A 13,124-nucleotide genomic window follows, 5' to 3' on the forward strand; every position below is an offset into this window, starting at 1 on the left:
CGCGTTGTGTTTTCAGCTGATTGATCTCAGCATGAGCACGTCTGACGATCCCAAGGAGCCTTATTTCTTCTCGGTTCTGCCCTGGATAGTCCTGTATCGCATCATCAAGCATGAGGAGGCTGCTTTTGACTGCATGCTTCGACAGCATATGTCTGTGGGGGACGATGAAGGTTTGTTTTCGTGCGTTCGGTTTTCCCTTGGTGTTAGTGCCAGCGTAGCTGTTACACTGAGTGACCTGCTCTGCTTTCACTTTCAGATGACTCAGACACTCCCATGCTGCCCTCGTCCCTGATGCTTCTCAACACGGCCCATGAGTATCTTGGCCGTCGCTCCTTGTGCTGCAACTCGAGCGGTGCCCTGCTCAAGTTCTATGTGAGTTTGTATAATTCACCCTGCAGGTTCAAACCAAGGCGCCATGTGACTATACAGCTCTTTGATTTGTAAGGACAGTTTGACAGAGCTCTGTTATGTTTGATGTAGGTTCGAGTTTTGGAAAAAGAGCTTGCAGCCTCTTCCAAAAACGACTCTCATCCCTACAAAGAGGAGCTGGAGATGGCCTTGGAACAGTGCTTTTTCTGCCTGTACGCCTACCCCAGTAAGAAGAGCAAGGCCCGTTACCTGGAGGACCACTCATCACCACAGGTCGCTCACTCAGACACTTGCAAAAGTCACAAGTTAACCGATAGACAACCTCTATTCCAGAAAAGTTGGGTTGTTGTTGCCACTGACAACAGTTTTATGTGTTTTGAAGTCCACACATTGTTGACTTCACACGTCATATCTTTGTGGAAAGCACCGAATGCTCTGAACAGGCAGCTCTGTCCCAGGCTTTTCTTTGATTCTGTCCCAGCTTGTTTGAAATGTGTCTCTGGCATCAAATTCAGAGCAAGCATATGTGATGAGCCAAAACAGCAGTTCCCCTGTCTTCTTACAGTTTCCTAGTATTGAAAAAGGTTGAGTAAATTATCACATTCTGGTTTATTTGTGTTCGTATTAGGTAATTGAAAATGTCAAACTCCAAATGTGGCTGGGCTGGTATTTAGATAATGGCTGAATTGTGTTGAAGAGGTGATGAAAAAGCCTCAAGGCTTTGACTAATTGCATGATTTCTCACCTGTATTTGCAAACTTGACATAAACATATGGTTTGAAAGGGATCAGACTGTCAGTGACGCAGATATGTGCCCTCATCGACCCTCACAACACAGAGGAAGCCTCCTCTCTCCATTAATGTTGTTTATGCTGGCTTCATATGTCCGGTGTCACAGAAATAAACTGAAGTCGAGAAATAGCATTAATGGCATAATTGCATTAATTGACCGAGTGAGAAATGGGAACACGTTTATATCAACAGCAAACATCAGACCAACAATCAGGTCGGCAGCTCTTTGCTGTTTGTGTCCTTCCTTCACCTTTTGGAACTGGGAAAGATTCTCAGTGAATCGATAGATTTGATTGGATTTAAAAAAACAAATAATAATCAGAGACGATATCACAATATTATGAGAATTAAACCATTAGAGTGACTCATAGCAGCGGGAAGCTTTGTGTGTACACCAAATGGTCTCCTGTATTTTTGTAATGCGTGTTTCCAGCCACCAGGGGGTGTCGGTCCCTTAGCTGTGTGTCAGAGCATTTAGATGTCATTCTCTCTGTAATTAATAGCACAGTGCAGGAGGAGAGCGAGACCTCGATCCTCTGGCTCTGTGTTACACTCTAATCCAGAGGACGCTGATGTTTCCTGTCCAACTGATCTGTGTTCTGCAGGTCGAGCTGCTGTGGTCGGACGCCCTCTTCATGTTCCAGTATTTCAAGCCAAAGTCACTGCCTGAGTTTGACAGCTACAAGACAAGCACAGTGTCTGCCGACTTGGCCAATCTGCTGAGGAGGTTTGCCAGCATCGCCCCCCCAAGTGACACTCCCACCCTCACCATGGATGAAGTGGCAGCTTACATCGAGGGCATGGCAGAAAAGGTCAGTCCGTTGGTCCAAACTGTAGGTGAAGCACCAGTGAGTCAGATGGTTTGAAGTCGTCTTCTTCCTTCAGGTCACTCTCTTAAATATGTGATATGTAGCATTTTCACAGTGAAACTGGGGGATGTGCCGAACAACCAGTCTAACCTTAGACGTGTCGACTGGTCGAAATGTAAGAAAACACTCAGAAGCAGCCAAAAGCTCAGTTTCATCTGTTAGGTTAAACAGGTAAAATTCTGTGTAATTTTACCTGTTTTCCCTGTCATCAGAGTCATGTGAAGCACTTCACATCCTTCAGTAACATCTTAGATGGAACAGTTAACTTGGGTGGTTAACCTCAGTGATGTTTTTTTAGAAAGCAACATGCGAAGACGAAGACGTTTCAACGTAAATGATGTCAGTCTTTAATTTAAAGACAGACAGACAGACACAGACAGGCTGATAACTGACCTGTTCTCTGAATATTTACTGCTCACCGTTAATGTTCTTCATTCTCCATAACCGTCGTCCATAAATCTCCATACAGCCAAACATTTCACCAATACAACAATGCAACGTTAGCCTAGCATAGCATCAACTAGCATCTGTTTTCCTCTGGCCAGCTGCACGTTACCTGAGTGAAAGTTCCTACCTGAGCTGTAAGTGAGCACAAAGGGGACACCTGCTGGACCACGTGGGGTCCTACACAAACTGAGCTGAAATGGACATTAACAGAATAATAGGAATCTGTTTAATAACAGACTTGTGTTTCTGCTGCAGACCAGCGAGGGGAGCAACGTTTAAACGACTGATCGGCTAGTGACACACATTCCTGTCGAAAAAAATCTAACAAGGACTACTAGAACTTTGTTATAGTTTTTGTTTTTCTTAAACTGAAGACCCTCTGGCAGGAGAAACTACATACTTTGCCTTTAACTTCACCTGTGAGTGTGTCCCTGAGAATCATAATTGACAAAGCAATGTGGAATTGTTGATCTCACCCAGGCCCCGTGCCTTCCCGAGGGCAGTGCTCCTGCACCTCCCATCATCGATGAGATCTACTACCTGCTGGCTGATTACCATTTCAAGAACAAGGAGCAGTCCAAGGCCATCAAGTTCTACATGCACGACATATGCGTGTGTCCCCAAAGGTAGCACGTGTCTCCATACTGCTGTCAGCATCGTGTATCTCTGCTTATGAAAACGAGCAGATAAATGTGGGTTTATTTTGTTGTGTTTTTACAATCATGAAGTGCAGTGACTGAAGGCACGTTCTCTCCCCTCAGGTTTGACTCCTGGGCGGGTATGGCTCTGGCTAGGGCCAGCCGTATCCAGGAAAAGCTCAACTCCAACGAGCTGAAAAGTGACGTACCGATATGGAAACACTCGCAGGCGGTGCTCAACTGCTTTAAGAGGGCCCTGGAGATAGACGGCTCAAACCTGTCTCTGTGGATCGAGTACGGTACCATTTCGTACGCGCTGCATTCGTTTGCTTCGCGGCAGCTGAAGCAGTGGCGCGGCGAGCTGCCCCCAGACGTGGTTAAACAGGTGAGAGGCGTGTTAACATGTGCAGTTAACATCTGTATTCCCTGTCAGTTTATGTCAGGTCTTCCAAGTGGAACCTAAACAGATGTCACATCCTGTCACTTCCACATGTGAGTTCGTTGGAGGGTAAATTGATCTGTCGCCCTGAGCTGCTCGCTCATGAAGGCTGCGGCGTGTGTTGTTTCAGATGGAAGAAAGGAGAGACTCCATGTTGGAGACGGCGTTCCAGTGTTTCCAGGGTGCTTCTCGCTGCGAGTGCGACAGCGATGAAGAGGAGTGGCTCATTCACTACATGCTGGGGAAGATAGCAGAGAAACGCAAACAGACTCCAGTGGATTACCTGCAGCTTTACAAAAAGGTAATCGGCTTCAGGACAGAAATTCATTTAGGTTTAATGATGTAATTTGTTGTTGAGGTCTTTGTTTTTTTGCTCTCTTGTCAGATAACATTAAAGTGTGTTAGCCACAGTTGGGTGTTGTTTAAAATGCCACGTCCAGTAGCAGTGCAGGACCTCATTTGATAACCATTTTTGTCACCACGCTTGACGTGTTTGTCATATTCACAGTTTGTCCTGAAGTAACACATTGTATTTTGATCATGTCGTGTAGTACAGCTGCGCTTTTCTACGTTTAATGGCATCTCGGCACACTGAGCTGCCAGCTCCATCAAATACACCAAACTACATGCTGTATGTGACGTCGCTGCTGCAGACCAATCACCTGTCACATTAAATCGTAGAGCGCTTGCTGTGATTGGCTGTGAGTGAATCTAACAAAATAGTCATTTTTCAAGATATGGGTACAGAAAGGATCGGATTCAGGTAACTTTTGACGTTTCGATACTGCTTGGTACTGGGTTATTTCTGATATAGCTGACCCGTGTTTCTCCGGTTATTTCAGCCTGGACTTTAATTTGATTGCTATCCCGATGATTGATTTAGGTTACACATGCAGCTCTCTCTCAGGGCACATACAGAAATACAGGGTTCACAGTTTCAAGTTAATAATTAATGTCTTAAAGTCTTGATTAAACAGAATCATATCATATTTTAATTGGCTGAATTTCTTTCCCTTATTAAAAATACATACGTATTTCTGAGTTCTTCAGTGTAATGGAATAACATTTGAGTAGGTAAGTAGGGAAATTTTTTAATGTAATTGTCATGATGATGAAAGCCAGAGAAGTAAAAAGATTATTTGAAAGTAATTGAAATGATCTGTTGGCTGTAACTTGACTGCAGACGTTTTTCTTGCTCTCCCTGGAGTCGTTTCATAACCCTCCTACAGAAACGAAGATCGCTGCCCTTCCACCCTCGAGATATGTTTGCTGTTTTTTTTCTACTTCTTCTTCTTTCCCCGGAGCGATCAATGTATGGAGTTAGTCATAGCTCTGTTGTTCTGATTAGATCAGAGGATGCAGATGAACCTGTATGAAACACAGCATCACGCATGTCGTGTGAACGCAACACTGTCTTCCCTCCATTTTATCTGTTCATTTGCCAGGTAATTGTGTTTGGGTCTGTCACTCTCTCCTCTTTATATTTTTAGGCAGCACACTATCTGCATGAAGAAGCTGCCAGGTACCCCCGGAAAATCCATTACCATAATCCTCCTGACCTGGCCATGGAGGCCCTGGAGGTAAACTGCTGTGGCCGGTAGCTCAAACAGTTTTGTGTCACACTGATTGTGTTAAGTAAGCATTCACATTTAAAGACGCTGTCCCCATACCTGTGGACCATTTAACGTCGTATTCTTTGTCCTAGCTGCATTTTCGTCTCAGTGCCACCATCTTAAAACTACTAGAAGCTAATGAGCCTGATCTGGACCACGAGCTCCTGTTCACTTTGCTGGTTGAGGCTGCTACTGGTCCATTTGCCAGAGGGGAGGAGAAGAGTATGCCAAGCATGCCCAGGTCCCATGAAAAGTAAGCTACAGATGAACAACCCAGCAACATTTCCAAAAAAGTACTCAGTGTCACGCCTGCACATTTGTTTTCAACGTTCTTCTGGATTCATTGCAGGGAGAAACCCCCCTCCATGATGGACGAGGACTTTAACTGCTCGTCAGTTTGCATCGGAAACGCCCTCATCTCCTCCCTTCCGTCAGCTGCCACCCCAGGTCTCACATCCCCCCTTTACGTGGCCTCGCTGTTTGACCACGATTACGCCAAACGCAAAACACTCCGACGGCAGCAGTGGCAGCAGCAGCAGCAGCGGCATGAGGAGCAGCAGGCTGATGGTACAGTCCCAGTCCTAGACACTGTCTCTGGGGTTGGGCTCTTTAGCCTTTTCTGCACTGGGACAGGAAGCCCACAGGGGGAGCGCTCAGATTGCTAATCACCATGCTTAATGGCTTTGGTTTCAGTTACAATGATCCCCATGCACTGGGTGATTGGGATGTGGTGAAATGGGCAATATGGCTGCCGATTATTTGACTAATTTGCTATGCCTGACAAAGCAGCAGTGTAGAAACAAATAGATTTGCAGAATGAGTGTGGCACAGAGCATTAAGGCCTGTGTGTGTGTGTGTGTGTGTGTGTGTGTGTGTGTGTGTACATGCTGAAATAACATCCATTTCTAGTTGCTGCTTTATTGCTGGCCTTATTTCTCTCCTTAATCATCTTGCCTCTCCTAATATTTTACAGCTGTGTCTTAAGCCTGTGCCATCATGTTGTCATCTGTGCAAACCTACAGGAGTCAATCAGGTGCAGTTGATTGGTACCAGCCTGAGTGACCCTGTTTGAGTCTTCACTGTATGTTAGCTGAAGAAGCAGTTTGTAAGATGCGGCCAGAATCATTTTAGGTTCGTCTGAAAGTAGCACAACTCTGACACTTTGGGGATTTTATTACACCGTGAGAACAACGGCTTCATGTGCACGTAAAGCAGTTCAGATAAGCAGTATAGCGTTCAGCCCTATGCAGACCATAAATGTGTATTTTTCCCATAAAGCTGGATATAAAAATGGAAAATTAGTGTTTTGACAAACTGACTCAGGTTGGGTGCTTTAATGTGTTAGATGTACATTAGTGCTTTCAGTGATGTACAGTGTGTGTGTGTGTGTGTGTTCACTGAACAGCAAACATGACCTTTTTTTGCTTCATGCACATTAACACTCATTAAGTGTTGCGGTGATGATTATCTTTCTCAGTTTTTTCAGAATTTCAGTGTGTTTGTGTCCGACGGTTTTATTGAGTAACTCAGACGTGCAGAAAACAAACTTACAGGCTGCGTATGTGGCAGAGTTGAAGCCGCCTGGATTTCAGTTTCAGGCGCTGGAGTCGACATTTTCATCAGCTTTGGGGAAACACAGGCTGAGCTGCAGTTTGGAGAAATCGGTCCTGGTCATTTTTTTTCCATGTGACAGAAACAGTGACATCACCCACCCATGTGTCCTGTTTAGCTTGAATGTGCAAATAACGCAGCCATGTTGCCCATGTTGCCAGTTTTGTCACCCTTTCCAGATTCCTTCCTACCTACCTACCTGCCTGCTACCTCTTTGCCTGCTTGCTTTTACCACCTGCTTTGCCATTTATATGCATGTAGTTCTAATGGGGTGAATGTCTTCACGAGTGGACAGTCAGTCCTTTATCACAACTGTCTGGTGTATCATGTGGTCACATTTTATTTGAGTTCAGTCTGGGCTTAAAGTCAGATTCCCTGGAGAAATTTCAAAGCCTCTCGTGGATCATGTGTTTGCTGCTTCACACTAATTGGACACATTTTCCAATTATGTCCAATTAGTGTGAAAATGCCAAGTCAGAAAGAATGTGACTGACTCTGGGCCTGAAGTCAGAAAATACCCCACCATGCACATGTTTGCTCGTAGGTTTCTGGCTTGAGTCCTGATTAAAGCACATTGAGACTGCAGGACCTGATTCAGACACGCCTTTATGGAGACATTGCCCTCCTTTTGTGATCTACAACCTACATGTGTTCTCTCAGGGTTTCTTTATCATGTGTGTCCTTTACGTTGCTGCTCTGCTGGGTCAGTCCATACCAGGGACTTCCCAGTTCATGTGATGGACTTTCGGGGGGAATTTACATGGAAACTTCTTTTAAATTTATGGGAACATTCTCTGTACTCCAGATGCTTTTAGTTATGAGTTGTTTTTTTTTCCAGTTTAGCAAAATCTTTGTTGTGCAAAAACTTCCAAATGAGCTGAATCCAGTGACAAACAGGCTCAATGACTGTCACATGAAGATGGAAACGATCGAAGCCAACACATCACAAATATCCTCGTATGAAAGGAAACCACTGAATGTGATATCAGAAACTATTCAAAATTGGCTATTTTCAAATATTATTAAATTATGGATCAAATAGCATCTTTAACTTCTTGTACGTCCGAATCAGTTTTAGGTGTGATGGAATTCAAGATTTAGAAGTGGATTCCTAACATCCTGTTAGCATGAGCTCGTGTGGATTATCCTGAGGGTTTCAGTACAAATTTCAACTCAGTTCAGTGAAAAATATTAATAATTAACAGGCAAGACATAACAAGACTGATAATATTTATTTTAAAAAATGAATATATTAGGAAATGTTTGGAGTGATGGGATTTTGCAGGTCCCATGAGCTGTTTTGAGAAACTCCATCACATGAACTGCAAAAACGAGCTCTGAATTCTGGGTGAGCTGGCATGAAGTGACCTTATTGGCAGTGAAACAGGATCAGTTCTGTGTCTGAGCTGCATTACTGACGAGGCAGCTCCAGTCCTTACTGATTGGTCACATCACAGGCCTTCTTTATCAAGTTTAGGAGGGAAACGTTGATCTCCAGAAATACTTTCTTTTGCTTGTCTCAGAGATGTTTGTGTCTGAATCAGGTTCTTCATTTTCAAGGGGAGTGGCATTAAATCAGAGTTGTCAAAAAAACGTAAATGATTGATTTTTATTTGGTTTTTGAGGAACATTGCTGTAAATTCAGAGTTACAACTTTTGTTGATTCTATTTTAAAACCAGCTCCCCATATCTCCAACAGCCTCACCAGAGTTTGACCATGATTACTGCCTGCCCAGGTCTCCAATGTGGCTGGCTTCCCTGAATGGTACTGCTCTTCAAACCCACTGAACTCTATCAGAGGATGTGTTTTTAATCCAAAGTGAAGTGCGTTCATGTAGGAAGCACTGCTGTTTCTACAGATCTTCCAGTACCACAGTAACTTTGCTGTTAAGTCATGACTCTGAAGCTCCTGGATAGTCCCGTATGGGCATTACTCACTGAAATAGCAAAAGCTTGTTGCCCCCTCTGACTCCTTCCAGTTCCTTGCCAAGGACGTTTTCTGCTGAGGCTGCACAACGTGGCAATTAAGAGGAATGCTGGCATTCTGATTTTGGACCTCTTACAAAAACAAACCATCTCTCCTTAATAACAGCGTGTCATTAGGGATGCACTAATAAGGACATGTGGCTCATGACCTACTTTGGTTTCAAAATTGTAATTTTTTTTTTTTTTGCCCCACATTACGACAGGGATTGTTTGGCATTTTAAAAGTAACCAATCAACATCTTGAAAAGGCCAACACAACAGTATGCAGCCGCACATTTTGGATAATTGCTCGAAGTTCTTGCAATAAAATAATCTCAGTTTCTCACCAGGGAAAGATTGTCCCAAATTTCAGTACACTAACTTTCAAAACAAGCACATAAAGTCGACCTTTTGACAGAAAAAATGTATTTATGCGTATTTGTCCATGATATCCCCAAAGGGCTCAAGTCATTTCTTGTGTTGTGGGCCCATGCGACTGGCTGCATGACCCATGATGTGTGTTTCTTTTTCTTTTCTTTTTTTTTCTTTTTTTTTTTTGTTTGATTTTGCAGAGCGCAGTCAGGACAGCGAGGTGGTGATGCTCTCTGACTCCAACTCCACCCAGGATGCCTTCACAGATCCCACCAGCTCACAGGACAGCAGCCACAAGCCTGCTTCTGGAAAAGCCAGTTCATTGTCATCAGAAAGCACGACCCCGGTGAAGGACGGCCAGTCCGCGTCCGAGGACACAGGTAGCCCGGGGAGTTTCCCTGTTCCGTTACGTTGTTTTGGCTGAATGTATGCCTTAACCAAAGCTACAGTCAGATGTGGTGTTTTGCTTACATGCTCTGCCTTAAGCAATCAGGAAAACCTCTAAAGTGTTCGATTTAAATCCATTTTTAGCATCACACGGAGAGCATTCTGCCATCCAGACGGAAGAAAAAGTTATCCCAGAAGTCGTGGAGTCCGTGGTGGTGACGACACTCCCTGAGGCCTCGGCCCCCAAGCTCTCTGCTGACCCTTGTCCTCACCCTCTGCCTGTCCCAGCCACACCTCCAAAGCCAGCCCCCTGTCATCAGGCCGCTCCTCAAACCCCAGCCAGTGAGGGGAAGAGGAAGCCGGAGCCCCCCGTCGAGGTGATCGAGGTGCCCAAGGCGCTTCCTGCAGAGCGCGGCGAGCAGAGACGAATGCTGGTGGAAATGTGCGTACGTGCTCTCTTCCTCTGCCTCAGCCGCTTCCCTCAGCACTACAAGAGTCTCTACCGTCTGGCCTTCTTCTACACCAACAGCAAGATCCATCAGGTCAGTCCGCCCCTGTTAACTGACGGGCCAAGTCTTCCATTTAACCTGTAATCAGTGTCGTCTGTCATTAATGGTGACATTTACCAAAGAGTCGGCTGGCAAAGAATGGCTATAATTTCCTCAAAATTCACATGGACCTTTTGCATTGATTATTTTGGTGACGTATCAGGTCTGCCAGGACTGTTTTGTTTTGCATTATGCTTTTAGATTGTCTCCACGTTCTTTTATCCCATTCATGTGAGCACAGCATCCCTGCAAGGCCCTGAGCGCATTTCTTCAAATTGAACACAGACGAGTTCATGCGCTGATCATGAGAAAATTAAAACAGGATAGCATCATGAATTGATGACATCTTCTTTCCAAAAGGTCAAAGGTCAGCTTCGCTGTGACATCATGATGTTTCCTGTCAGTCATTCAGCAGCAGAACTCGGGAACTGAGGGGCAGACTGGGACCAGATTTCACATGTGGTCACATAATGAACTGGTGACTCTGATCTCGCGTGTCCACCTTCAAACTGTGCAGAGTGTAGAGATCTTCTGTGCTGTCAGGTTGAGTGTGTGTGAAGCCTCCACATTTTCCATGTCACCGAGAACTACGTTTATTTTACTTTTTTTTTTTTTTTTTTTTTTTAAATTAAATGCCATCAAAGTCTTCACTACATGTAGTATGAGAGTCTGGACACGCGAATCTAAACTGCGACATGGCCGGCCGGAGGAGGCATGCAGCCGCGAGGCAGTAATTCTGTTTTTTTGTTGAGATTTTCTTGTGTGTGTGTGTGTGTGTGAGCTCCACAGTGATGCACGAGTTGCTGAAACAGCCTGTGTTGGCTCTGAGGCTCTGTGGGCAGAGGTGCGTGGGTGGGAGCACAGTGCTCTCTCAGCCAGTTTGGCACTGGGAGTTGGGCTTTACTGCGGTGGCATCCTTCTGTCAGCACTCTGTTCATCGAACCTTTTTCGTGCAGCCTCCGTCCCCTCTCAGTAAGGGTGAGCTGGGCATGGAAAGGTGCTTACGCGTTATTTTTATGTTTTGTTATATGCTCATTTGACCTCAGAGTGCTGCCTGTGCAGCACCGTGGGATCCCAGCGGTTGAGTCTTCCTGATTTGCTACAGCACTCGGAACATTTCAGAATTTTTTTTCTCTAATTCGTTTTTAAAGTCAAGAGCAGTAAAATGAATAAGTTGAATGAAGACGGTTTACTTGAGCCTCATTAAATGCAGAGTGACTTTTGATTGAGGCTCACGCAGGTGGGAAGGTTTTCCTCGGTTCTTGCCTCCAGTGGCTGTCGCCGGCCTAGATGAAAGCAAATGCGATGCTGTTGACACAGGTTGCTTAGCTGCCCTCACAACCCGACACATCCAGTGTTAAAAGCCCCTGTGCCTCCTTTTGTTGTCAGGAAAAGTGCTTCACACACACTGACTGGCTGGCTTTATCCTCACTCCAAAGATGGAAGTAGAGGCAGCCTGTGATTTCATGCTATAGGCTACTGGGCTTGTGCAAGATAACATGAAGTGGCTTTGGCCTGCTATCTCGTCAAACAGCGCCGGTGCACACACCATTTGATGATTTGTGAGTCATCACGCTGTGAAACGAGGTCTGCATTTTCCTGATTGCAAATGAGCATATTTTCCTTTTTTAGCCGATATGACACGCTGCATCCTAAGATCCATCTGTCTGTCAGTTCTGTCGGTTGGTGCTGATGAAGGACAGGTGTGATCTTGCTTTTACCATCAGGAGTTCTGTTTGTTAGTGTTTAAGTGTACATATGCACATGTATGTGGAGTGATTTATTTATTTATTTCTCACCACAGAACCTACAGTGGGCCCGAGACGTGTTGCTAGGAAGCAGTGTCCCATGGCAACAGCTGAAGCACATGCCAGCACAAGGACTTTTCTGTGAGAGAAACAAGACAAACCTGTTCAATGTAAGTGAGAGTTTAACACGCCTGCCTGCATGTTTTTCTTTTTCCTCCATGTTGTTATGTCACCACACGTTGCTCTGGAGAAACCTGTCATCTCTGGATTTACCTTTACGGCAACGCTGAAAATGAAGGTCTCAGTAGCATTAATCACAAGAGGCAGAAATAAAAACATTTCAGCCAGCTGACTTGTGGCATGGACGAAGTTATTGATGTTTCTCAAAGTGACTTTTAAGGCCAGTGTGGCTTGAACCGATTTGGTTGGGGAAATGAATGAATGCAGTGGAAGCTTGTAATCTAAATTAACACGCATGTTGGTTACCATCATTTTCGTGATCGACAAATCTGCCGATTGTTTTCATAACTAATCAGTTAGTCCATAAGATGTCCAGAAACTGTGAAATCACAGTCTCCCAGAGCCCAAAGTGATATTTTCAAGTCCAGCTGTACAAAACCCAGAGACGCTTCATTTCGAAAGAAGAAAAGCAGCAAATCCTGACCTTTTTAAGAAGCTGCACCCAGCAAAAGTTTGACATTTTTGCTTTGAAAAATGACTGAAATGATCCACTGACATACATAATAGCTGGCAACTAATTATCTTTGCATTGACTGGTGGACTAATGGCTGCAGCTCGAGGATTTATCACAAGGCTGAGATATTCTCACCTCAGCTGTTCTTAAGTTAAACAGAGAAGAGAGTTTGGTGATTGTTGTGCAGCAGTCAGGCCAGTCGTTCAGTATATCTCTTTCCCGTGCTGTTCACACAACTATAGGCCTGGCATACGTATGCGTTGTCACATTACCTGTTGTAGTGTAGCTTTGTCATAATGCAGAAGTGCACAGTAGCAGCTAATGGAGACTCCCAGAGGAAGAACCTGTGACTGAAGTGTGTCCTCACGCTGGTGACTAATGAGCTGTCTGCGAGCGAATGATTGGCGTACTACAGTTAGGTTTACCCTTTTCACACATATTATTTACATAATTCAATTGGCTGCACAAAAATCAGCCCTAAATATGGATCACTAGATACAAGCGCTGCTATAAATGGAGTCACACAGTGGGATACTGTTGAATTATCTGCCTCTCAGAATTACAAGGCCTCAGTTGGGTTCCAGTGGAGGAGATTACAGTCTGAAATCCGTCATCTGTTCTGCATGTCAGTT

General features: G+C 44.7%; 1 protein-coding gene across 7 annotated transcripts in view; it reads left to right on the plus strand.

Annotated features, from left to right (window-relative positions):
• The window catches only part of cabin1 (calcineurin binding protein 1), a 37,065-nt gene that overhangs the window by 6,217 nt on the left and 17,724 nt on the right, over positions 1-13,124 (plus strand). For 4 of the 7 annotated variants that reach the window (XM_046386684.1, XM_046386681.1, XM_046386683.1 and 1 more), the window contains exons 18-31: positions 17-170; positions 257-372; positions 481-642; positions 1,767-1,973; positions 2,958-3,103; positions 3,239-3,500; positions 3,685-3,855; positions 5,045-5,134; positions 5,260-5,420; positions 5,517-5,734; positions 8,478-8,543; positions 9,316-9,495; positions 9,647-10,044; positions 11,855-11,968. In XM_046386684.1, coding sequence (XP_046242640.1) covers positions 17-170; positions 257-372; positions 481-642; positions 1,767-1,973; positions 2,958-3,103; positions 3,239-3,500; positions 3,685-3,855; positions 5,045-5,134; positions 5,260-5,420; positions 5,517-5,734; positions 8,478-8,543; positions 9,316-9,495; positions 9,647-10,044; positions 11,855-11,968 — 2,445 coding nt within the window. The remainder of the gene's footprint in view (positions 1-16; positions 171-256; positions 373-480; positions 643-1,766; positions 1,974-2,957; positions 3,104-3,238; positions 3,501-3,684; positions 3,856-5,044; positions 5,135-5,259; positions 5,421-5,516; positions 5,735-8,477; positions 8,544-9,315; positions 9,496-9,646; positions 10,045-11,854; positions 11,969-13,124) is intronic. The other 3 variants (XM_046386686.1, XM_046386685.1, XM_046386687.1) reach the window with 3 other exon arrangements.

The sequence above is a fragment of the Scatophagus argus genome, chromosome 4, assembly GCF_020382885.2.
Source record: "Scatophagus argus isolate fScaArg1 chromosome 4, fScaArg1.pri, whole genome shotgun sequence".
In the NCBI taxonomy this organism is placed as follows: domain Eukaryota; kingdom Metazoa; phylum Chordata; class Actinopteri; family Scatophagidae; genus Scatophagus; species Scatophagus argus.